We start from the raw sequence: 23,338 nt of genomic DNA, 5'->3' as shown, positions 1-23,338 counted from the left end.
GTTAATTCGTATTGTAAAATATTCACTGAATACCTACCAAGTGCAAGGTACTGGGTGAATCACTGCAGAGGGCATAAAGATGGCTCATAAATGACTTGTGTCCTCTGGGGGCTTAGAGTCTAACAGGGGAAAAGAGACATATCTGTAAGTGATTCTAATGCGTGGTGGAGCGCAGCCAGTGTCATTGTTCTGTGCATGAGTCGCCATGCTGCCAACTGTCAAATAGAATCTGATGTGATATAATTAGTCAGGATTCTTTGGCTGTGTCAGGCACCTAACTCAAGATTACTTAATCAAAAGAGGGAGTGCATTGGCTTGAGTTACCAGGAGGTCCAAAGGTAGGGATGAATATGGGGTTGAAATGATAGCCTCAGGACTCTGGTCACCTCTTGGCTTTACTCCTCCTTACGTGGGCTTCCTTTTCAGTCAGATTCTCTCCACTGGGGGCAGCACGGACCTCACTAGCCCGATACTTCTAGTCCTTAGTGCTCTGTATCCCAGAGAAAGCTCCTCCCAGCCTCCTCAGCATCTAGGTCAGCGCTTGAATCACTAGTTGGCTCTACTTGGAGACCCTGCCCGGTCCTGGACCATTTGTTGTGTCCAGGGGACTAGAGTAGTGTGGTGGGCCATCCTGAGTTACGAAACCACCTCTGGGGCAGGATTGATGGGGTCCCTTCATTGGCACCCTAGCAGGAACACTCGCTATTGTGGAGGAGCGTATCCCAAATGAAAAAGAGGAGTTCTATAACTAGACGATGGGAGGAACAGATTCTGAAAGCAAGCAAATTAACGGTGAAAAAAGTTGTCCCACTATAGATAATATTAAGCATTGGGTCAGAAAGACAGAAAACTGCTAACACAGGATCAAAACAATAATTAAGCATTTAAGGCAGGGGTGGGCAAAATGGGCAGCGCACAGCCTGCTGGCTATTTTTGTATGGCCTGCAAGCTAAGATTTGTTTCTCAGAATTTTGTGACACATGATAATTATGTGAAATTCAAATTTCGGTGTCCATCAAGACGTTTTATTGGAACACAGCCAGGCTTATTTTAAGTGTTGTCTGTGGCTGCTTTTGTGCTGTAATGGCAGAGTTGAATAGTTGCTTGTGAAAGAGATTGTGTGGCCCTCAAAGCCTTAAAATATTTGCTCTCTGGTCGTTTTACAGAAAAAGCTTCCTGACCACTGAGTTAAGGGGAAGAAGAATCCCCCAACTGAGAAAGCTTTAGAATTTAAGCACAAAAGTCAGCTGTGAGTTGATTAACCTGAGGTGCTTCATGAAAACGGTGTATGACATGGGTAGGAGAGAGGGTATTTCCCCGATCCTGGAGCTCTGAGAGGGCTTAGCTCCAAAGGTTTCTGTGTAGTCTTTACACTTACTGTGGCAGGAGGTCAGAGGTCTAGTTCAACCAAAGCTGACCTAAGCGGTTAGGCTATGAGTTAAGGTGTGTATGGGGGGGCTCAGATGCAGCTGTGCTTCATGCCGTGTAAAGCAGTGATTTGCATTGCCAGCCCACCATGCTTCTTAGCCCCCTGGCATTATCAAGATCTCGTTTTGGGACTTCCCTCGTGGTCCAGTGGGTAAGACTCCATGCTCCCAATGCAGGGGGCCCGGGTTTGATCCCTGGTCAGGGAACTAGATCCCGCATGCATGCTGCAACTAACAGTTTGCATTGCCGCAACTAACAGTCCTCATGCCCCAACTAAGAAGCCTGCATGTTGCAACTAAGAAGTCCACGTGCCACAATTAAGAGTCCACGTGCCGCAACTAAAAAAGATTCCCTCGTGCCGCAACTGAAAGATCCCAGGTGCCGCAACTAAGACTCGGTGCAGCCAAAATAAATAAATAAACAAACAAACAAAAAATCTTGTTTTGATTAAGACCCTGAAGAAGCATTACGTGATTTAGATCAGTGCAGAGTTCATACAACTTAGCTGGTGAATAATTTCTGCCTTGAAGTTGCTGGCAGATGAAGAGCAGTAAATGCTGAGAACAGTGTTAAATTAAGTCTCAGCTTATTTTTCTCTAACTTTTGTCAGATGAAGCAGTGTGTAATCTCCCTGATCTTTATGCCCAGCACTGAATTAGTGGCCTGGGCTGCAGTGTACCGAGAAAGCTGGCCTGAGGGGACGCCCAGCCAGACTGTGATTGGAGCAAGCTGCGATGGTTCTCTGCAGAGCTAGAGTCGTTTGTACCTTGGGGCCTTCCGGCTCCGAGGACCCTCCAAAAGAGTTCCTAATTGCCCGGGATGAAGAGTTTTGTGAAAACAGGGAGCTCTCAGGTCAGGATGAGATTTAAGCCCTCTGCAGAGACTATGAGAGTGTTTTTGGATCCTAGGCCTGGGGACAGCTGGGAGTCTCCAAGGCACTTCGAGGGACCCCAGCAACAGCCTCCAGAGGAACAGGGTCCTCACAACAGTCAGGATTTCAACCTCTAAAGTCTTCTTCTCCCTTCATTCAGACTTGCCATTGGCGCCGATAGGCAAGATTTGAAGTGGCCCAAGTTTGTTTTTGTTTTGTTGTTTTACAAGCTGTTGGTGGCAGATGCGCATGTAATGAGTTTCTGAGTGGCTGCTTCAGTGACCCTTGCAAGGCACTGTCCTCCCTGCCAGAGCTTTCCTGGCGTCCTGCCAGCCAGGCTTCTCTGAGGAGAGTCAGGGTGGCCCCTGAGGCTGTGCACGGGGCTCTGTCCTGAGCACAGTCCCTGCCCGTGTGTGGCAGGGGAGTGTCATCTGAGCCTCAACCCATAGGTTGCCCGTGGTGTCCAGCGGGTGGCCTTGGCTACACGTCTGCTTCCTTTGCCCGCCACTCTCATCCCCCAGCCATGTGGTGACAGCCTCAAGGGGGCAGTGAATTTACAGGGAGAACAGATTTGTTTGGACTCTGTCTAGACTGCCCCACCTTACAGATGGAGAGAAACAGAGAGTGGCTGATTGATAGCTGGAATCCAGTATGTGGTCTCTGGTTAGAAATGTGAGTCATGGGACTTCCCTGGTGGCGCAGTGGTTGAGAGTCCGCCTGCCGATGCAGGGGACACGGGTTCGTGCCCTGGTCCGGGAAGATCCCACATGCCGCGGAGCGGCTGGGCCCGTGAGCCATGGCCGCTGAGCCTGCGCTTCCGGAGCCTGTGCTCCGCAACGGGAGAGGCCACAACAGTGAGAGGCCCGCGTACTGCAAAAAAAAAAAAAAAATGTGAGTCATGTTCTCTAGAATTACCTCAGTGCTAGACCCACAGCAATGGATTATGCCTCCAGACAAGTTTGTTTCTTAGCATCTCAAGTGAGGCAGATGGGACGCTGGAGGAGGGAAAGCGCTTCCTCAGATCCCTTTCGGGAAGCATCGTGGAGGAGGTGGTATTTGGGCTGAGCTCTGAAGCATAGGGAGAAGTTACGCAAGTGACAGTGTCAGTGAAAGGAATTCCAGGTAGAGGGAAACACATGAGTCATGATGACACACAGGCAGGGAAACATAGATATATGTCCTTGCAGGAAATAGCAGGTCGTTTGGGGTGTTTAGAACAAAGGATTCCTGGTGGTAATTGGTGGGAGTTAAGTGAGAATTAGTTGAAGCGATTGAGGAGGGTCTTCCCCGCCATGCGCAGGGACTGGATTTTAGCCTGGACAGTGGGGAGCTGAGGGGAACTTCTGCACAGGGAAGGGAGGCGGGAGGCAAGCTGTCCTTGGAGGGGGAAGCCTCTGGCTGCTGCAGCTAAGGTGAGGCGAGAGGGGAGAGAGGTCAGTTAGGTGGCTATTGACATGGTTCCGGAAGAAAGAACGTGGGTCTGAGTCAGGGTTAGTCACCGAGTGGAGGGTGAAGAGGACACAGGTTGGGAGAGATTATCCTGCAAAGCCCCTGAGAGCAGAGGCCAGGTGCTGGTATGGACGGATGGGGAAGGCAAGGGAAGGAAGCCACAAGGTTTGCCCCGTGGCCCTCCCCAAGGCGGGTGGTGGAAGGGACCCAAGGCCTAAGGCTGTGCCTCTTCGCTCTAGGAAAGACCTGCTACCCTAGGCTGAGAGGTGATCCCGGCAGAGCTGTGTCCTGTTCCTTCTCACATCACAAAGCCTCATTTCTAAGGGAAACTCAGGGCTGGGGGTACTGCCACTCTCCCCAGTTACAGATAACTTCCTGAGGAGGACTGTGGGCCCAGGAGAGCCGGTTTGACTTGGAAGTCTGGTGACCTGGTGACCAAAGAAGGGGCAGATTTTGTTAACCACTGCCCTAGCAAGGCGGAGCCCAGCTCACCATGCCCAATGCTACAGAGTGACAACATAGTCTATTGGAGCGTCTCAGCTTGAGGGTGGGAACCAGCATTAGGCTTAACAGCACCGAGTAATTAGAAACAAACATGGTGGGATTTGCTTTTTCCATTTGGAAACAACATGTTTCAAAATTTATTGTTGGAGGTGCCTGCTGCCTTGTGAAGTGTGTGCGGTGCTGTCATTGGCTGGTAGTGGCAGGCAGTGAGTCCTCAGAAAGCTGCTACCCGCCAAGTGGCCTCAGAGCCACTACTACCCTTTCCCTTTAGCGTCCTGGCTGCGGACAGAACCTCATGGAAGGTTCCCTCAGGCTCGGCCATTGGCTCCCTGAGTGATCCTGTCAGAGTCCCTCATCACTTCTGAGCCTTACCTTCATTCATTTAGTGGTAATCTTGCTTCCTTCTCCATCTCCTGGAACTGTCCTCAGGACCAGATGAAGAGGAAACTCGTGGACCATGTGTGTGTAACAGAGTCAAGTTTGTGGCATTTAAAAGCACATTGAGGGGCTTCCCTGGTGGCGCAGTGGTTGAGAGTCCGCCTGCCAATGCAGGGGACACGGGTTCGTGCCCCGGTCCGGGAAGATCCCACATGCCGCGGAGCGGCTGGGCCCGTGAGCCATGCGCGTCCGGAGCTGAGCCTGCGCGTCCGGAGCCTGTGCTCCGCAACGGGAGAGGTCACAACAGTGAGAGGCCCGCGTACCACAAAAACAAACAAACAAACAAACAAACAAAATTTATGAATGAATTGACATAAGGTCTGGAATTTGCCTTAAAATATTTGTTCCCTCCCATCCCACGAAGGAAAAACTGAGGGTTTTGATTGAAACAAGACTGGCAATGCGTAGATAATTGTTGAAGCTGATGTTGGGTACATGGTTACACTCTCTCTACTTTTGTGAATGTTTGGATTTTTTAAGAGGAAAAAATGTGACTAAAAGAAGGTGGCAAACCTACTGACATGATAAGTGACATACATGGTAAGAGCTCCAGGGAGAAGGGAGCCTTGTGGGTGTAGAGGGGTCAGGCGAGGCTTCCCGGAGGAGGTGGAAGCCTCTGGGTGAGGATTCTTTGTTACAAGTAACAGAAACCAACTTGAGTCAGTGTAAACAGAACAGAGGACTTCCTTATAAGGATCTGGGGGCCCTTGGGCAGCCCAAGGGCCAGATGTTGCCAGTGCTCAGGAGGGGACGGGGCAGGGATGGAAGACCACTGGGATCCCAGGCCACCTGTCTCTGTGTTGGGCCGCCTTGTCTTCCATGCTCTGAAGCTTGGCTTTCTCTGCTTTGTCCAGGGGCAGGAGGAAGGGCTCCCACCCCCACCGCAGCTCCCAGCAAGCATCACGTCCATCCCAGACACAGCCCAGGCCCAAGTCCCTGAGTATTCTAGCAAAACGTACCTGGAGCAAATAGTTGGTGGAGCTCCCTCCTGTAGGTGAAGGGAGGTAATTAAGGGGTTACTTTTGAGGTAACCCTTTCTCCCCCCTCCCCTCCAACAAACAAAAAAGACTAGAAGGATGGTAGAATAAATATGAATACAGAAGGCATCTGGATTAGAGACTAGCAAGAGGGAATGATTCAGAGACTATTGGGGAACAGCATGGATCCTCTTGGCACTGACGGGGTGGGGTGGGGGCTTGGGGAGGGCCCACATAGGTAGGAACCCCACCCAGCAGGACCTGATTCTCTCTGTTGCTTGTGTTTTTTCTCAAACAAATGTTAGCTCTTATTTTTCCCCCAAGCTTCAGAGACATTGAACTCTACATGCTGTGTATCTCATATGTAGTTCCTCTTATTTACTGAGCCCTTAGTACCTACCATCAAGTAGGAATTACTGTTCCCACCTGACAGCCAAGGAAACAGGCTTCAGGAGGCTCTGTAATTTGGCCTCCTGCAGGGTCACACAGCTCGTGTTGGTAGAGCTAGGTTTCAAATCCAGATCTGCCTAACCGCAGAGTTGGTGCTACCATTTCCACACCACACTGTGTACCTACTTAATGTAATTTTTGATGCCAGTTGATGGTAAGAATCAGTGGATGTTAGGGTTCTAGGTTGTTGGTGAACACGAATTAGCTCAAACAATAAAAGGGGTTTTTTGTTTTTGTTTTTTGGCTTAGCTCACCAAACCTCAGGAAGAATAAGAATGCAGCCTGGCCTTAGGGAAAACTGGGTCCAAGCACTCAAATGCCATTAGCTGCTATACTTCAATTATGGTGTGCAGTCAGTTCTCTATACCTGCATCCTTGGATTCAACCAACCTGCAGATCGAAAATATTTGGGAAAAAATAATTCCAGAAAGTTCCAAAAGGCAAAACTTCATTTACATAGCATTTACTTTGTATTTATAACTATTTACATTGTATTGGGTATTGTAAGTAATCTAGAGATGATTTAAAGCATTCAAGAGGACGTGCATAGGTTATGTGCAAATACTGCATCATTTTATATAAGGAATTTGAGCATCTGCAGATTTCGGCATCTCCGGGGGTGGGCAGGGGTGGGGGATGGGGGGGAATGTCCTGAAACCTGCTAATTCTCTCTCATTTGTTTCTCTCTGATGTTGGCTTTATTCTCTCAGGCCAGCCGTCTCTACCACATGGGAACCACTGCCTCTGGCTTTAGTCTCATTATCAGGGAGGCAAGATCTTTTCCCAGCTTCTGTTAGAAAATCCTAAGGAAGGGCTCTAATTGGACTAATACTGGTCACATACCCAGACCCGCCAGATCACCATGCCAAGGGATGGGGGAATTGGGAGTGGCCCAGCCTGCGTCAGGGGACAGGGTTCCGATTGTCACGCTCCACCTGGAGCAGCTGGTTGGAGTCAGGGAGGAGCACTTCTCCCAGTTAGTGTATGTGGTGGGGAGGATCCTTCTCAGTAGGTTACACAGGATGTTCCCGCTCCACTTAGCTTACATTTGTCCTTACCTGGCAAGAGCGAATGACTTCCTAGGCATTTCCTTTAGGGCCTGTCTCAAGCTAAGCTAGGAACGACTGGTGAGTGACCTTGACTTCACGGGTGAATCATGCTGACCCTGACCCAGGCACAAATGGCAATGCCTTACTTTGGTGCAGCTTGGGTCACCATAACTATGGTGATATTATTAGAAATTCTCTCCCACTTTTCCATTTAAAAATGAACAGATCTCCGACCTACCTCTACCGTTCCTTTTTCCATCTTTTTTTAAAATTTCCTCTCCTCCTGCTGAGCAAAATTAGCTTTCAGCAGGTCAAAGCAGGTTTTTAGCTAATTTCTCTTTCTTGAAGTACAGATGACAAGCATCCAAGTTAGCCAGTGTTGTTTTTCTGCCCACAGGTGGTTGATTGGCTTTGTGATAGACTGAATATCTGCTTGTCTCCTGAAGTCGCCCACATAGTCTAGAAGGGGAAGTGTACTGCTCTAAGGCATGTTCTTTTAATGGGAAGGTTACTCTGTGGTCTTTGGCAAGTGGCTTCTACTTGAGCCTTAATTTCCATATCTATAATATAGGGCTGCTCTGCCATGCATTAGTATGGGTTCATTAGAAATGAGAGATCAGGGAATCCAGGATCCATAAACTCTTGCCTTTACTGCCCCCTTTTCCCTTTTCTTTTTCTTTTTCTTTTTCTTTTTTTTTTTTTTGCGGTAAGCGGGCCTCTCACCGCTGCAGCCCCTCCCGTTGCAGAGCGCAGGCCCAGGGGCCACGGCCCACGGGTCCAGCCGCTCCGCGGCACGTGGGATCCTCCCGGACCGGGGCACGAACCTGTGTCCCCTGCATCGGCAGGCAGACTCCCAACCACTGTGCCACCAGGGAAGCCCCCCTTTTCTTTTTCTCTCTCCCTTCTCTCCCTCTCCCTTTATTGTAACCCCTATACCTTTTGCTGTAGCTGTTGTTACTACCTGATTTCAAATTTGTGCTGATGAAAACCAAATCCTGAACTCTTGCAACATCATCTCTTGTTTAATGGTCAGCATTTGTGTGCCTTTTGGGTCAGGGATGAGCACTGCATTTGCAGACAGGGGTGCACAAAGGTAGAAAATGAAAGCATTTCAAAACTAATGAATCAGGGACTTCCCTGGTGGCACAGTGGTTAAGAATCCGCTTGCCAATGCAGGGGACACGGGTTCAATCCCTGGTCCGGGAAGATCCCACATGTCTCGGAGCAGCTAAGCCTATGCACCACAACTACTGAGCCTGTGCTCTAGAGCCCGTGAGTCACAACTACTGAGCCCACATGCCACAACTACTGAAGCCTGTGCACCCTAGAGCCCACGCACCGCAACAAGAGAAGCCACCGCAATGAGAAGCCCACGCACCGCAACACAGACCAGCCCCCACTCGCCACAACTAGAGAAAGCCCACACGCAGCAACAAAGACCCAACGCAGCCAAAAATAAAAAGTTAAAAAGAAAGAACAAAAAAAACCTACTGAATCTTGGGAGGGAAGCAGAAATTGAAATGCAGTTGCTGGACGTGGTTGCAAAACTCTTGAAAGTGGAGAGATAAAAATAGCTGCTTGTTAGGACCTGGCACACGTGCTCCGAAGGCTCACTGTTTGAACTCACTTGTTAATCAGGAGGTGGGAAACAGCCTCTAGTTCCTGCTGTCAGCACGTCTCTTGCAGTTAAACTTGTCAAGGAGGAGGATAATGAGCTGGAGCTGAGAAGGAAGCGCTTTGCTCACTAAACTGGAGCTCAGAATTATTTTCTCTCACAACCAGATTTTAAGGATTTCAGCCTACCCCAAGTCAGCTCCTATTCCCAGATAAAGCTTGTTTCATTGGTAATGTGAGTGACCCCCCCGCCTGCTTCCCAGCCACAACTTTTTAAAAAATTGAGATACAGTTGACATATAACGTTGTCGTAGTTTCAGATATAGAACATAATGGTTTGATATATGTGTATATTGTGAAGTGATTGGCCACAAGAAGTCTAGTTAACATCCATCACCTTACATAGTTACAATTTTTTTCTTGTGATGAGAACTTTTAAGATATACTCTCTTAGCAACTTTCAAATATACAATACAGTATTGTTAACTGTAGTCACCATGCTGTGCATTGCGTCTCTAGGGCTTATTCATCTTATAACTGGAGGTTTGTGCCTTCTGACCACCTTCACCCACAACTTAGTAATGGCTTTTCTGAAACTTCGGAGTACAACCCACTGTGGTTTGCCATTTGCTCTGTTGTTTAGACCCAGATTAGCTAGCCTCTGGATAAACAATCTATGGCTTCTACTCTGGCCTCTGCCATTACCTTACTTTGTAACTTTGACAGATAACTCCCAGACTCTGGGCCTCAGTGTTTCTCGTCTGTGCACAGGGGTTAATAATGCTTACTTCACACCATTGTTGTGAGGATTAAAGAAGACAGTATATTTAAAAGGCCTGGCATAGTAGGTGCTCAGTGAACCAGAGCTGTTGTGGTATGTTCCGAGGTTGGCTGGCTTCTAATTTGTTGAGTTCTGTCTCCCCTGGTGGTGGCAGCCTGGACAGGGGCAGGGACCTGTCCTTTTTACTCATAGCTCAGTGCAGGCACTTTACTAGTGTTTATAGAATAAACAGGTGACCCCGCTGAGTTCTTTAATCCAAAGAGGAGTAGAAAATGCTTAGAAGTCGGGGCTTCCCTGGTGGCTCAGTGGTTAAGAATCCGCCTGCCAGTGCAGAGGACACGGGTTCGAGCCCTGGTCCGGGAAGATCCCACATGCCGCAGAGCAACTAAGCCCGTGTGCCACTACTGAGCCTGCGCTCTAGAGCCCGTGAGCCACAACTACTGAAGCCCACGCGCCTGGAGCCCGTGCTCTGCAACAAGAGAAGCCACCGCAATGAGAAGCCCGTGCACTGCAACAAAGAGCAGTCCCCACTCGCCCCAACTAGAGAAAGCCCATGCGCAGCAACAAAGACCCAACGCAGCCAAAAATAAATAAATAAATAAATTTAAAAAAAGAAAGAAAATGCTCAGACGTCAAGTTAATATCATGTGCTCATGGGGGAAATATCAGGAGGCTTTGAATAGTGGTTATTTCTGGTGTAGAAAATAGAAGAAAATACTTTCTTCCACTTAGTTTTTTCATAACACCTCCTTAATCATTTTTGAAGAAGGAGGGTTTATCCGTCTTCATTGCTGCAGAGCCGGGGCAGGATCTGGGTCTCAGACCTTAGCATCTTGTAGGTTTCCTAGGGAAGCTTGTCAGCCTGGGAGCTCAGAGAGCGGTGGATGCTTGCTGCGGAATACAGAGTGTCCCACCACACGCTGGGGCTCCTCCCAGCCTCACTCTCCTAGTATTGGAGGGTCAGAAAGAGGACCCAAGGCCTGAAGAGGCCTCGGGGAGTAGAGAGGGCTTGCGCCTGTGATGTGAACAATGTTTGAGGTTGCTGCTAGGGAAGATGTGGCAGGAAAAGTCCGATTAAACCTCCCAGGGCTCCAAAGCAGGGCAGTATTCCATGCTGGGAAGGGCACTCAAAAGAACCAGGCGCCTGGATGTAGACGTGAACGGGTGGGTGGGAAAGGAGGAGGTTTTAGGGGTGGGGACCAGCACAGAGAGGCAGGCGAGCCCCAGACTGGGGAAGGTGGAGACGTGCTGCAGCAAGAAGTTGCAGAAGTGAGCAGGACAGCGGGCTTGGAAGGGCAGGCTGAGGGGCCTGGACTGTACTGCGAGGCAGGCTCTGTGCGGGGGGCTGTCCCACGGGAGGAGTGCCGGTCACTGTGCAAGACAGGCTGCGGGAGGAGTTGCTGGGCATGGGAGCAGAGGAAGGAGAGGCGGTGACTGTGGGAAGCAAATGCAGGAGGCTGACAGTTGGAGGAAACAATCTCTCTGGCCTTATCTGACCTCTTTTCTGCCCGTAGAGAAGAGCCCGACTTGGCCGGGGCTGCCGGGAAGGAGCATGTCCTGGCCTGGCTGCTCTGGCCACACGCTCTGGAGTGGAGTGGAGTGCCCAGGTCTCCAAGCAACTTCTTGTCAGGCCTTCAGGGTCACCAGGAGGGGCCCTGTGTGTGCATCTGCCTTCCAGGATGGATGTGGTCCAAGCAGGGAGACCGCCCCCCTGAGGGTTTCCCTCTGCTCCACTCTGGCCCCCACCCGCATGGATCTCTGCAGCCTCCCAGGCAGCGAAGTTCCCTGGGGCAGGTGGCGGAAGCAGGAGCCACAGCCAGGGAGGGAGGAAAGTGGCGTTATATAAGTCTGCAAAAAAGGAGGCTGGCTTGCCATGTGACTAGAAATCAGATACAAGGACAGTCACAGAGGCAGTGCAGCCGCTCCGGAGCAGCAGTTGTGGCCTGGAGAGTGGTGTCTGAGCAGCAGTGGGGAGTGAGGGAGTGGGTGTCTGGTGCTGTGAACTGCCTGTCTTAGAGGGCAACCCGTGAAAGAATCATTTTTTGTGATACTGTAACGTGTGTGCTATTTAAATGCCCACAGTTCATTCGATTGATCCTGGTCTCCATCTGGTGAGGTTGCGAGAGCTGGGATTGTTATCACTGCTTTACTGATACGCAGACCACAGACTACAGAAGTGAAGGGACTTGCTGAAGGCTGCACGTAGAGCAGGCGTCAGGGCCAGGATTTGAATACAGGTCCCCTGTCTCTGTAGCCAGTGCCACTCTTTTGCTTTATAACAAGGCCTAGCAGGTCAATTCTAAACCGGCCATGGGAACATTGGAAGGTGAGGGAGCTCAGGGCTTCGTGGTCCAGTTGCAGGAAGGAAAGGCTGGGACGTTCTTCGGTGGAGGGAGGGACTCATGTTGGGGCGCCTCCCTGTGCCCAGCTCTCCCGGCTCCGGCCTGTTACTCAGCCTCACTTCGCACACACTGAACACCGGCCCCCAGGGTCAGGCATCTGTCCTCTGTTGGAGAAGGGTCTCGGTGCTGTGGAGACGAGGACCAGGGGCTCCTCGGCGGGAAGTGTTTGTCGGGGCCGGTCCTAATCCCAGGCTTGGGAAGAAACAAAGGAAAAGTTCGTTCCTGAGCCCCTGAAGTTTATAACCTCCCTGTGTGTTTGAAATAATTCTCCAGGAGGCCGAACGGTTCACCGCGTGACTTCCCCCAGGTCAGTGCTCCAGGGCCGTCCCTGCACACAGGCCTTCCCTCATCTCCCTGTCGCAGCCACAGCTCCCTCACTGTCTGGGCTCTTACCAGGTTTTGTTACTATTTTCTTCATGGACTTGAGACCACCTGACGCTGCACATTGGTTTGTTGGTTTGCTTAGTCTGTCTCCTCACACTAAAGTGTAAGCTTTGTGACAGTGGGAACTGGGTTAGTTTGCTGGCTGTTGTGTCCCAGGTACGTGTGTGGTGCCGGCATGTGGCAGGAGCTCAGTGGACACGGGAATGAGTGATGTGGCAGCAGGGAGGGTGGGGAGTGGACAGGTCCAGGCATCACAAGGTCTGAGTTCTGGTTCCTGTTCTATCCAGTTTTTGCTGTGTGACCTCAGACGAGTTCCTGGATCCCTTTGGGCTGTAGGCTTTTCGTCTCCACCATGAAGGGGAGGAACCAGATGCCCTGTAAGGCTCTTTCTGACGCCTGTGTTCTGAGAGTCTCTATATGAGAGACACGGGAGGTTGCCAAGGGCTTTGGAAAGATCTCGCATCCTGTGCTGTCGTGTCTTGTGACACGTTGAGGGCTGGGTCTTAGAAAGACAGTACCCATGGTGCTGAGTGTGTGCATGTGTACATGGTGAGTTTATCTCCATTCATTCACAGGCATTTTGGAGCACCTCCTATGTACCAGGTATCGTCCTAGCTCTGCAGTTACAGGGGCGAGGCAGATAGCCAACATCCCTCCCCTGGTGGAGCCTGTGGTGGGTGGAGAGAGGCTAGAGCTGGCTGGGGCCTGTGGTTAGGACCTGACCCAGGCTGGGGATGATGAGGGGCTGGGTGGAGGTAGGCAGGTGAAGGACTTACTGGGATATGAGAGGGTGATTTTTTTTTTTTTTAGTTTACGCTTGGAAAGATACTTAAATGGATCTGTTAGAATCTGTTTAAGGATAAATAAACACATTCATATGCGTATTGAAGGGGAAAATAATAAAATGTTAATAGTGGCTCTGGTAGGTTGGAATTATGGGGGTTTCATTTTTTTCCTCTGGTTCTCCAGATGTCCTATATAGTGTCTGTATTACTTCTGTCAAAGATTCCCTGGCAGGGTTTACGATTTTGCTCCTGGGTTTGGCCTGCTCTTGAGCCGGCCTCATTGTTTGCTTTGCTGATGTCTGTCCACAAAGCCCTGGGGACCTTTACCAAGTCTCAGTAAGTGAGAATCCTTGGCTCTGCTCTGCCTGCTTCACGGGGCAGTTGTTTGAGTCAGAGGAGATGGTAGAAGAAAAACATTTGGAAATTCACCTCTTGGCAAAGGGAAGAGCCAGTGGACTAATATTGGTGATGGGAGCCAGGGCGGGCCGCGGGGCTGGTCCGAGTGCAGGGAAGGGGAATGGGGCTGGTGCTGGGGGCACTGCCTTCACCCTGAGGAGCGGCTTTCAGGCCTCCCTAGTTCTCTGGCCTTGGTAGCAAGAGACTCTCCCTGACTAACAGGTAGGTGCAGTTGAGCAGGCTGTTAGGGATGTGACTTCAGTGAAAGAGAATCAAAAGCTGGCTCCCAGGCCCTGGCACACACATTTATAAAACCCACATGCTCTGTGCATGAGGTCGATAATAGGAGTTCCGCCACCACAGCAACACACAGCTCTAACCACCACCAGCCCCTCCCATCAGGAAGCTTGCACAGGCCTCTTGGATAGCCTCATCCACCAGAGGGCAGACAGAAGAGGCAAGAAGGTCTACAATCCTGCAGCCTGTGGAATGAAAACCACATTCACAGAAAGATAAACAAAAAGAAAATGCGGAGGAGTATGTACCGGATGAAGTCACAAGATGGAACCCCAGAGGGACAACTGAATGAAGTGGAGATAGGCAACCTTCCAAGAAAGAATTCAGAATAATGATGGTGAAGATGATCCGGGACCTCGGAAAGAAATGGAGGCGGGGATCCAGAAGATGCAAGAAATGATTGGCGAGGACCTGGGGGAATTAAAGAACAAACAGACAGAGATGAACAATGCAGTGACTGGAATGAAAAATACACTGGAGGGAATCAATAGCAGAATAACTGAGTCAGAAAAATGGATGGGTGACCTGGAAGACAGAATGGTGGAATTCACTGCCATGGAACAGAATAAAGAAAAAGGAAAGGAGAGAAGTGAAGACAGCCTAAGAGACATCTGGGACAACATTAAGCGCACCAACATTTGCATTATAGGGGTCCCAGAAGGAGAAGAGAGAGAGAGGGGGGACCCGAGAAAATATTTGAAGAGATTATAGTTGAAAATTTCCCTCACATGGGAAAGGAAATAGCCACCCAAGTCCAGGAAGTGCAGAGAGTCCCAGGCAGGATAATCCCAAGGAGAAACACACAGAGACACATAGTAATCAAACGGACAAAAATTTAAGACAAAGAGATTATTGAAAGCAGCGAGGGAAAAGCGACAAATGGCATACAAGGGAACTCACATAAGGTTAACAGCTGATTTCTCAGCAGAAACTCTACAAGCCAGAAGGGAGTGGCACAATATATTTAAATTGAAGAAAGGGAAAAACCTACAGCCAAGGTTACTCTACCCAGCAAGGATCTCATTCAGGTTCGACAGAAAAATCAAAAGCTTTACAGACAAGCAAAAGCTAAGAGAATTCAGCACCACCAAATCATCTCTACAGCAAATGCTAAAGGAACTTCTCTACGTGGGAAACACAAGAGAATAAAAGGACCTGCAAAAACAAACTCAAAACAATTAAGAAAGTGGTAACATGAACATACATAATGATAATTACCTTAAATATGAATGGATTAAATGCTCCAACGCAGAGACACAGGCTCGCTGAATGGAAACAACAAAAAAAAGACCCATATATATGCTGTCTACAAGAGACCCACTTCAGACCTAGGGACACATACAGACTGAAAGTGAGGGGATGGAAGAAGATATTCCATGCAAATGGAAATCAAAAGAAATCTAGAGTAGCAATACTCATATCAGATAAAATAGAATCTAAAATAAAGAATGTTACAAGAGACAAGGAAGAACACTACATAATGATCAAGGGATCAATCCAAGAAGAAGATATAACAATTATAAATATATATGCACCCAACATAGGAGCACCTCAATACATAAGGCAACTGCTAACAGCTATAAAAGAGGAAATCGACAATAACACAATAATAGTGGGGGACTTTAACACCTCACTTACACAAATGGACGGATCATCCAAACAGAAAATTAATAAGGAAACACAAGCTTTAAATGACACAATTGACCAGATAGATTTAAGTGATATTTATAGGACATTCCGCAAAAAAATAAATAATAGGAGTTCCTGCCTCCATCCCATCCTCCTTTAGCCTCAGCAAGCATCCAGGTCTTATTATGTCTTCCTACCTTATGATCCGGCGGCAGATATTGTGTCTTGCCAACAGGGGCAGTTGAAACAACAGAGCTTGAAATCTTGATTATTCATGGTAACTGACTCCTTCCTGTGGGTCATCTGCCCCGGTCTGGATTCTCAAAGAGTGGAAAACACTGGCTTTTTGTCCCGCTTCTACAGCAGCTTGTCATTCCTCTGCTGACAGCCCTTCCTCGAACCCTGAACGAAGGGCAGTAAGGGGCCTTGGTGTCCAGTGCTCCTAAGCCAGGGGCTGGCTCTGTGATGGGGGCTGGGGTGTGTCGTGGTGTTCGTGGTCAGGGCTGGTCTGTCTGGGGAGCGCTGACCTTCCCCTTCCCAACCTACCTGTGTCAATTCTCTACTTGTCTGTTTTCTTTTCCCTACAGATGTCAAGCCTTCCAACATCCTAGTGAACTCCCGTGGGGAGATCAAGCTCTGTGACTTTGGGGTCAGCGGGCAGCTCATCGACTCCATGGCCAACTCCTTCGTGGGCACAAGGTCCTACATGTCGGTATGAGCACCTCGTTCCATTTTTCCAGCTTCTTATCTGATCAGGAATAGAAGCCAAGTGGGTGCCTTCCCTTACGGAGCCAGACCCTTGTGCTTGGGTGATGGGGGTGGGTGAGAAAGAACGAGGGATGAGGCATTGTGGTCCCCTCCCAGAGGAGATCAGAGTCTGATGGGGAGATGGTCTTGGCCTTTCACAGGCCTTGGAGCATGGTTGGGGCCCTGGGGCCCTGACTCAGTGGAAGAGATAGTAGGATCACAGCTTCAGCTCTCACTGGCACTTGGATGTTTCCCAGAGCTTGGCTTCCATTCTGAAGACATTGAGCTCCAGCTACCCTCAGGACCTCTGCCTGATCGTCTTCAGACGCTCAGACTGACATGCCCAGACATGCCCCCACCCCACATTGCCCCACCATTTCCATTAGCAGTAAATGGCATCACTGTTTCCTTAGTTTTTCAAGGTAGAAACCTGAGCATCAGCCTTTAACCCCTCTTCCCAGCTCCCCATCCTTTTAGCATCTAGCAACCCCCAACTCCTGTGAGTCTATTCAGAATTGTCTCCCCAGTCCAGCCTCTTCTCTCCCTCCTCACTGCATGTCTCCCAGTTACCTGCCCATCTCTCACCACAGCACACCTACCTGGTGTTCCCTGCTTCTAGCCCTGCTGGCTTCCACCGAGCCCAGGAGTGACATTGGCATGTTCTTTTGCTTCCCCCATACAACCAGCTCCCTGGGGGGCAGGGATAGGGCTGGAGGTGTCTCTGTTGTCCCAAGGGTCTGGTTTGGCTCCTGGCACGCTGTAGATGTTCAGGGAATTCTTGGCAAGTGAGTGAATGTTTGGTTGACTGAATGGGTGAGTAAATGGCTAACACGCTCGTGAGTACGATTCAGAAAGGGGAAATGTGGCTCTGGGTGAGTGCTGGCCAGGGCAGAGTAGAGGAGCATTAGTTGGAGTGAGTGGGAGGCCTTCGCGGAGGTGGAAGGAGGGGCCGACACGGGGGCTCAGGGCATCTTAGCGCATTGTGTTTTCTGTACACTCTTCAAGGACTTTCACATCCTGGAGTGGTGATCCTCTTTGATCTATATGGTTGTCCCATGAAGTAAAGATGAGTGTACCCATTTTAGAGACGAGGAAATGTAGACTCAGGGAGGTGAAGTGACCTGCCCACTTCACCTTGCAGAGCTGGCGTTGAAAGCCGCTTCCTTGCCAGTCAGTCCCCCTTTGCACTGCAGGCTCTCACTTGCCTCTTAGGTAAGATTCGGCAGCTGCTCCTGGCCACCCTGTGTGGAAGGTCCTGCTCACACCCTCATTCCTTCTTGTCTGTCCCCCGCCCACACTGGCTCCAGCCACTGGTAATATGACTTACCTGGCGCTGACCCACATCGCCACCCCCTCCATTCCAGTGGCTAAAGGCATGAAGCCCATCAGCTCTTCAACTTCTTCCATAAATGTCTAAAAACTGAGCAGCTAGCACGCTGGGCTACTCAGCTGCAACTATCAAGTTCAAAATCGATGAACAGGCCCTGGAACTTATATTGATCCAGGGTTTAGTGGTTTGGGTTTTTGTGGTTACATGGTCAGTTCCAAAATAGTTCAGTGTTGGGGTTAGTGAAAAATCCTATGGGTGAAATGAATTTGATGTCTAAATAAGTGCACGACGGTCAGAATAAAGATTTTTTTTTTTTGGTAGGGTTCTTGAAATACATGTACTATTTCAATTAATGCTCAGTAAAAATAATGCTTTGAATAGCACTATATATAATATTTCTTTCTCTTTGACTATTCTCACCAATAACAACTCATATTTGCATAACATTTTGCAACATCTAACATACATTTTCATTTGATTTGACCTTTCCAGTGCCCTAGTTAGTAGAGCAGGTATTTTGTTATGTTGTTACTATCATCATTAGCCCCATTTTGTTATGTTGTTAGTCCCATTTCATTAGCCCCAGGAAACTGAGGCTCAGGATCACCTAGCTTGTAAGTCCCAGACTTGGGACTTGAACCCAGATCCTTTGCCTTTTACTCTCAAGGCCAGTGTTCTTTCTACCCACTGATACCTCATTCATGACCCATGTTCCAGAAGCTTCATGTTTTTGGACTCAGGACTCAAGATGAGCCTCTCATGCTGGGCTTTGGATAAGCTGTCCTGCACATGCAAGACAGTGACGAGGATGAGCAAAGCTGGAGCCACAGCTGAAGCTTAGCCAGGGCCCAGCTGGGTAGGATGCTGTTAGTTCAGGGCAGGTTATAGGGGAGACAGGAGTTAGGGGTCAGACCCACGGGAGCCAGGTAGGATTTGGTAGATACAGTATTTGGGGGCAGGTGGGAAGCCAAATTAAAGAGGTTAGTGGAGGTCCTGAAACAGGATGTGAGCTCTGGAGAGGAAGGGGCAGAAGAAGATAAAATGCATCAGTGGACCCAGGGCTGGGACCAAGCAGGGCAGCCCTGCACTCTCTTGCAGTGCAAGCAAGCCTCAAAGGGGCAGGAAGCCCCAGGTATTCATGAGGACTCACCCATCCCTCTTCTGCGTGGGCCAAGCTAGCTCACAGGTGATAAATGTGTCTGTCTCTCCTGCAGCCAGAAAGACTCCAGGGGACTCATTACTCGGTGCAGTCGGACATCTGGAGCATGGGGCTCTCTCTGGTTGAGATGGCGGTCGGGAGGTATCCCATCCCTCCTCCAGATGCCAAGGAGCTGGAGCTGGTGTTTGGGTGCCAGGTGGAGGGAGATGCGGCTGAGACACCGCCCCGGCCAAGGACTCCCGGAAGGCCCCTCAGCTGTGAGTGGCCTGGTGTGGCCCCAGCTTGGCCTGTGGGTGGTCTTTTGCTGTCAGGGGTTTCTGGAGGGCTGATTCTCTGTCTCTGGAGCCAGGCTGGGGCATGGGTCTCCAGGTGTAGGAAATTATTATTACCAACAACTTCCTACCATTTGTTGAGTGCCCACTGTGTTCCTGGTACTGCGCCTAGTATTTTTTATGTATTGTCTAATTTTAAAAATCATGACTTTGTTTTAGGTAGATTTTTCTTAAAAATTGAGATAAAATTAACATAACATAAAACGCACATTTTAAAATGTACAGTTGAGTGGTTTTTAGTGTATTCCTCCATGTTGTACAACCATCACCACTGTGTAATTCAAGAACATTTCCATCATCCCAGAAAGAAACCATCTCCATTAGCAATCACTCCCAGCTGCCCCACCCAGACCCCCGGGCAACCACCAGTCTACTTTCTATCTCCATAGATTTGCCTGGCGTTGTCTAATTTTAATAGCAGTCGTGTGTGAGCACTACTCTAATTTCTATTTTAGATGTGAGGAAACTGAGGCACAGAGTGCTTGACTCGCCACATGCATTTATTTGTAAGTGGCCAAGTCTGACTCTGAGGTGGTAAGCACTGTGTAGCACTGCCTGCCTTTCTGAACTGTGAAGGAAACCTGGTATTGGAAGATCCTGGCCCAGCTATCATCTTCTGATGTAGCTCCTGCTAGGACATTCCTGTCCAACCAGGGAGACCTGGTCTTTACCTCCATGAGGCCCCCATGGGAGAGGGCATGTATGAAAGGAAAAACAGGAGGGCGCAGGGGTAGCCGATGGCGGGTTGTTGCAGGGGCTGGTGGCTGTGGCCCCGGAGAACCAAGAGGAAGAGACCCAAGTTCAGGGAAAATGAAAACTAAATAACTCTAAAGGATTTAGTTATTATCTCATTTGCTCCTCTTTCAGTGTAGGGAAGGGGAGAAAGGCGGACATAATTTTTACCCATCTCTACAAAACTCAAAACGAGGCTCAGTGGTCAGCTGATTTACCTAAGGTCACAAAGCTTGGATGCGGCAGAGCCCAGACTCCAACCCTGGTCAGCTGACTCCGTGGCTTTAGCTGGTCCCCTCTGCGTTCAGGCCTTATCTGTGGCTCTTCTGTCTCTCTTTATCGTCCACGACTCTGTTCTAGTCACTAGGGTCCATGCCCACCCCTAGCCTCATATTGGCAAATAACCTTCTGTTTCTGAGAAGTGTTTTCTTTTCTCTTTTTATAAAATCTGTAGCTTATGGAATGGACAGCCGACCTCCCATGGCAATTTTTGAGTTGTTGGATTACATAGTCAATGAGGTAAGGTACTGCATGGCTTTTGGAATTTATTTGCTCCTCCTAAGAAAAAAACTCACAGTTGATTTGTCTGGGAAACCTCTGAACTGTTCCCACAGTGTGGGCTGCCTGGGCTTCAAGATTTGTGTGTCCTGGTTTGTGCATCATGATCCTGGAATTGAGTGGCTGGTTTAGAGGCTGCAGAAGTCCCTTCCCCAGGAACATCTTCATGCGGCTCTGAGTCCCTCCTCCTCTCTCAGATTCAGGAGCCTCCCCCTGCCCATTTACATTCTCATCCTTCGTTCACCAGGCATTTCCTTCTTTTCACCTAGCATTTCTTGTGCACTTGCTATGTGCTAAGCACTGTGGGGTGGCGGTAGGAGTGACATGGGGATCCACAAATGGAAAAACAGTCTCAGGTCTTAAAGACTGTTAGATTGTGTAGGGGAGGCAAGGTAAATGCATGTGTAACTGCAATATAGGGTTTTCTCCATATAAAGCAATGAACATAAAAAGTGACAGTGCAGAAAGAGATATGGAAAATATCCACTATTAGTTGTGTGAAAAAAGCAGATTATAAAATAGTATGTATACCATGATTGGTTCTTCAAAGAAATCTATGTACACATGCATGTGCACATAAAGCCTGGAAAGTAATATGATATAGTGATTATCTTGAAGTGATGGAATAACAGGTGATTCAAGTGCTGTTGGCTAACTTTAATACAAAGAAGATATATTATTTGTGAAATATGTACACCAGTATGTCTAAAACCAGACCCCCAAAGGCTCAGATAGGTCCCCTTGTTCATTACAAACTCAGCGGGGAAAATCCTGGCTCACCCCAGCAGTTAAAAAATCACTGTCACTGGTTCACAGTCTACTGGAGAGCTTAGTTCAGCCCTCTTTACTGCCTGGCTGCACAGCTTTATGCTAAGCACTGTGGGACACAGCAAGTTCGGGATCTGATCCAGGCTGCTTAAGGACTCAAGGAAGGCAGAATGTGTTGCATTTGTGTTAGGAAAGCCATCCTCTCCTGCTGGGACCTAAACTGGGTCGTGCTGGGTGGGAGCCACATTAAGGGAAGGGATGGCTGAGGTCAAATCGTTGCCAGTCACCTAGTGTGCACCGATTTCTTAGATATTTTCACATTCATTTTCCTACTGAGTGCTCCAAGCACTGCTCAGGTGGGCCAGGTTGGTTTTGTTATCCTTTTCATACAGCTAAGGAAACAGGCTCCAAGATGAAAAGCAGCTCAGGCCCGTCCCCCCTAGCGCTCTTCCTTCCTTCCCACCTTCTCCTCTTAGCCCCCATCCTACCTCCCAGGAGGCTGGGCTGCACAGTGGTGACAGGTGGCCTGCACCTCACACTCTGCTGGCACACAGCCCCTCCCTTGCCTGGCCTCTCCCTTCAATAGTCCCTTCGTGCCCCCTCAGCACCGTGGGCCCCAAAAGCTGGGCTTTAGGCCATGACCTGGGATCAGGCTTATTCACCTGCTGTTCTGATAAGGCGTTCAGGGGAAGAGGACTAGGCTGGACTCCTCTGGTAACGTTAGTGTTTGATTTTTAGTCTCCAATCACCTGGTGACTTGGGTTACACATCAGAGCAGTGTCTGGGAGTCAGCTCACAAGGAAGCTGCACAGAACTCCAGTACGGGTCACAAGAAGGGTGGGGGGCTGTGTGGTGCATGAGCAGGGTGCCCCAGGGCCTTGCCCTGTGTGATCTCAACCATACACCCTGGAAAGACGAGGGCTACTGCCAGTGTGCTTGCTCTGATACCTGCAAACACCCTCATTCCTGCAGTGAGTGTGTAGGTAACATTCTTCCAGACCCAGCTCTCTGCCAGTTAATGTTTTTTTAACCTTTGTGTGCTCCTTCAGAGCTCAGGAGGGGTAAACATTTTATTATTTAGCCAGCCTTACAGGTGCTGTCCGGGCTGGGCTATGCCTAGTGGTTTGCACACCCCCTAGCTGCTGTTCCTGGTAATTGATGGTTCTGTTTCCCTGCCACACTCCAAGATGTAGTGGTAGAGCCTCCGAGCTAAAAAGGGCCCCAGGGATTGTTAAGCCCAACCTCCTCGTTTCACAGAAGGGTCGTCTGAGGCTCAGAGAGGAACAGTGATTTATTCAGTCACTAGACAAGTGAGTGCTCAGAACACTGACCTGGCCCCAGTTCTGACTGGTTTGAGATTGATGGTTCCAACAGGGTAACCCGGTAGCAGCCATTGGCCTCTCACCCGTGCCTTTCCTTGACTGGATAAGGGCAGCACTGCCCAGAGGTGGGAGTGGGGAAGGGAGAGATGGGTGGAGCAGGACACCGGGCATTTCTTATGTCTTCACATGTACCTGCAGCCTCCTCCAAAATTGCCCAGTGGAGTATTCAGTCTGGAATTTCAAGATTTTGTGAACAAATGGTAAGTCACCTCCTGTTCTCTGAAAGTACTTTGGTTTTGTCAGGCTCCGCATCCATCTTGGAGAGCACAGCTTTGCCTTTTACCCTTCAGCTGCTGCCCTTCATCCAGAGTGCTAGGACGTTGGTGACCTATCTGACTCTAGCAGTGGGCAAAACAGCTGCTGCGCTCAGCACTTACTGTAAAGGGACTGGCATATTGCCTTTTGGCCTTAGTTTAATTCAACAAGTGTTTATTAACCTGCTGTGGGTGTGACACTCTGCTAAGAACAGGAAGGTGGGTAAGGCTTAGGCACTCTTCCTCAGAGCCTATGGGGTGTGGGGAGGACGGGCATGCATGCACATGTAAGTAATCTGAATTAGAACCAGTGCCAAGCAAGAGCTCTCACACTCTTTCTTCCTTTAAGCTTAATAAAAAACCCTGCAGAGAGAGCAGATTTGAAGCAACTCATGGTAAGTCATTTATTTCAGATTCTTACACTGCCACCTGCTTACTCATTTGTTCTCCTCTGTCAGTCATCTATCCAGTACTTCCAGAGCCCTTACCCTGCTCTGCCTTGACCACTGTAGTCCAGCTGATCAGGGGCCTGCAGGATACCCAACATATCTCCCCTGTCCTCCTATCAGTTTAATGGAAAAGCCGGGATGACCCTGCAGCCAGCGGGAGTCCAGGGAAAAGG

General features: G+C 49.3%; 1 protein-coding gene across 1 annotated transcript in view; it reads left to right on the top strand.

Moving 5' to 3' along the window:
• MAP2K1 (mitogen-activated protein kinase kinase 1) overlaps window positions 1–23,338 on the top strand; it is a 79,039-nt gene that overhangs the window by 54,245 nt on the left and 1,456 nt on the right. Inside the window, exons 6-10 of the mRNA XM_060005726.1 lie at window positions 16,042–16,166; window positions 18,746–18,947; window positions 20,209–20,273; window positions 22,601–22,662; window positions 23,066–23,111. Coding sequence (XP_059861709.1) covers window positions 16,042–16,166; window positions 18,746–18,947; window positions 20,209–20,273; window positions 22,601–22,662; window positions 23,066–23,111 — 500 coding nt within the window. The remainder of the gene's footprint in view (window positions 1–16,041; window positions 16,167–18,745; window positions 18,948–20,208; window positions 20,274–22,600; window positions 22,663–23,065; window positions 23,112–23,338) is intronic.

Source organism: Delphinus delphis, chromosome 2 (genome assembly GCF_949987515.2).
Source record: "Delphinus delphis chromosome 2, mDelDel1.2, whole genome shotgun sequence".
In the NCBI taxonomy this organism is placed as follows: domain Eukaryota; kingdom Metazoa; phylum Chordata; class Mammalia; order Artiodactyla; family Delphinidae; genus Delphinus; species Delphinus delphis.
This window is presented reverse-complemented; position numbering and strand designations above follow the sequence as displayed.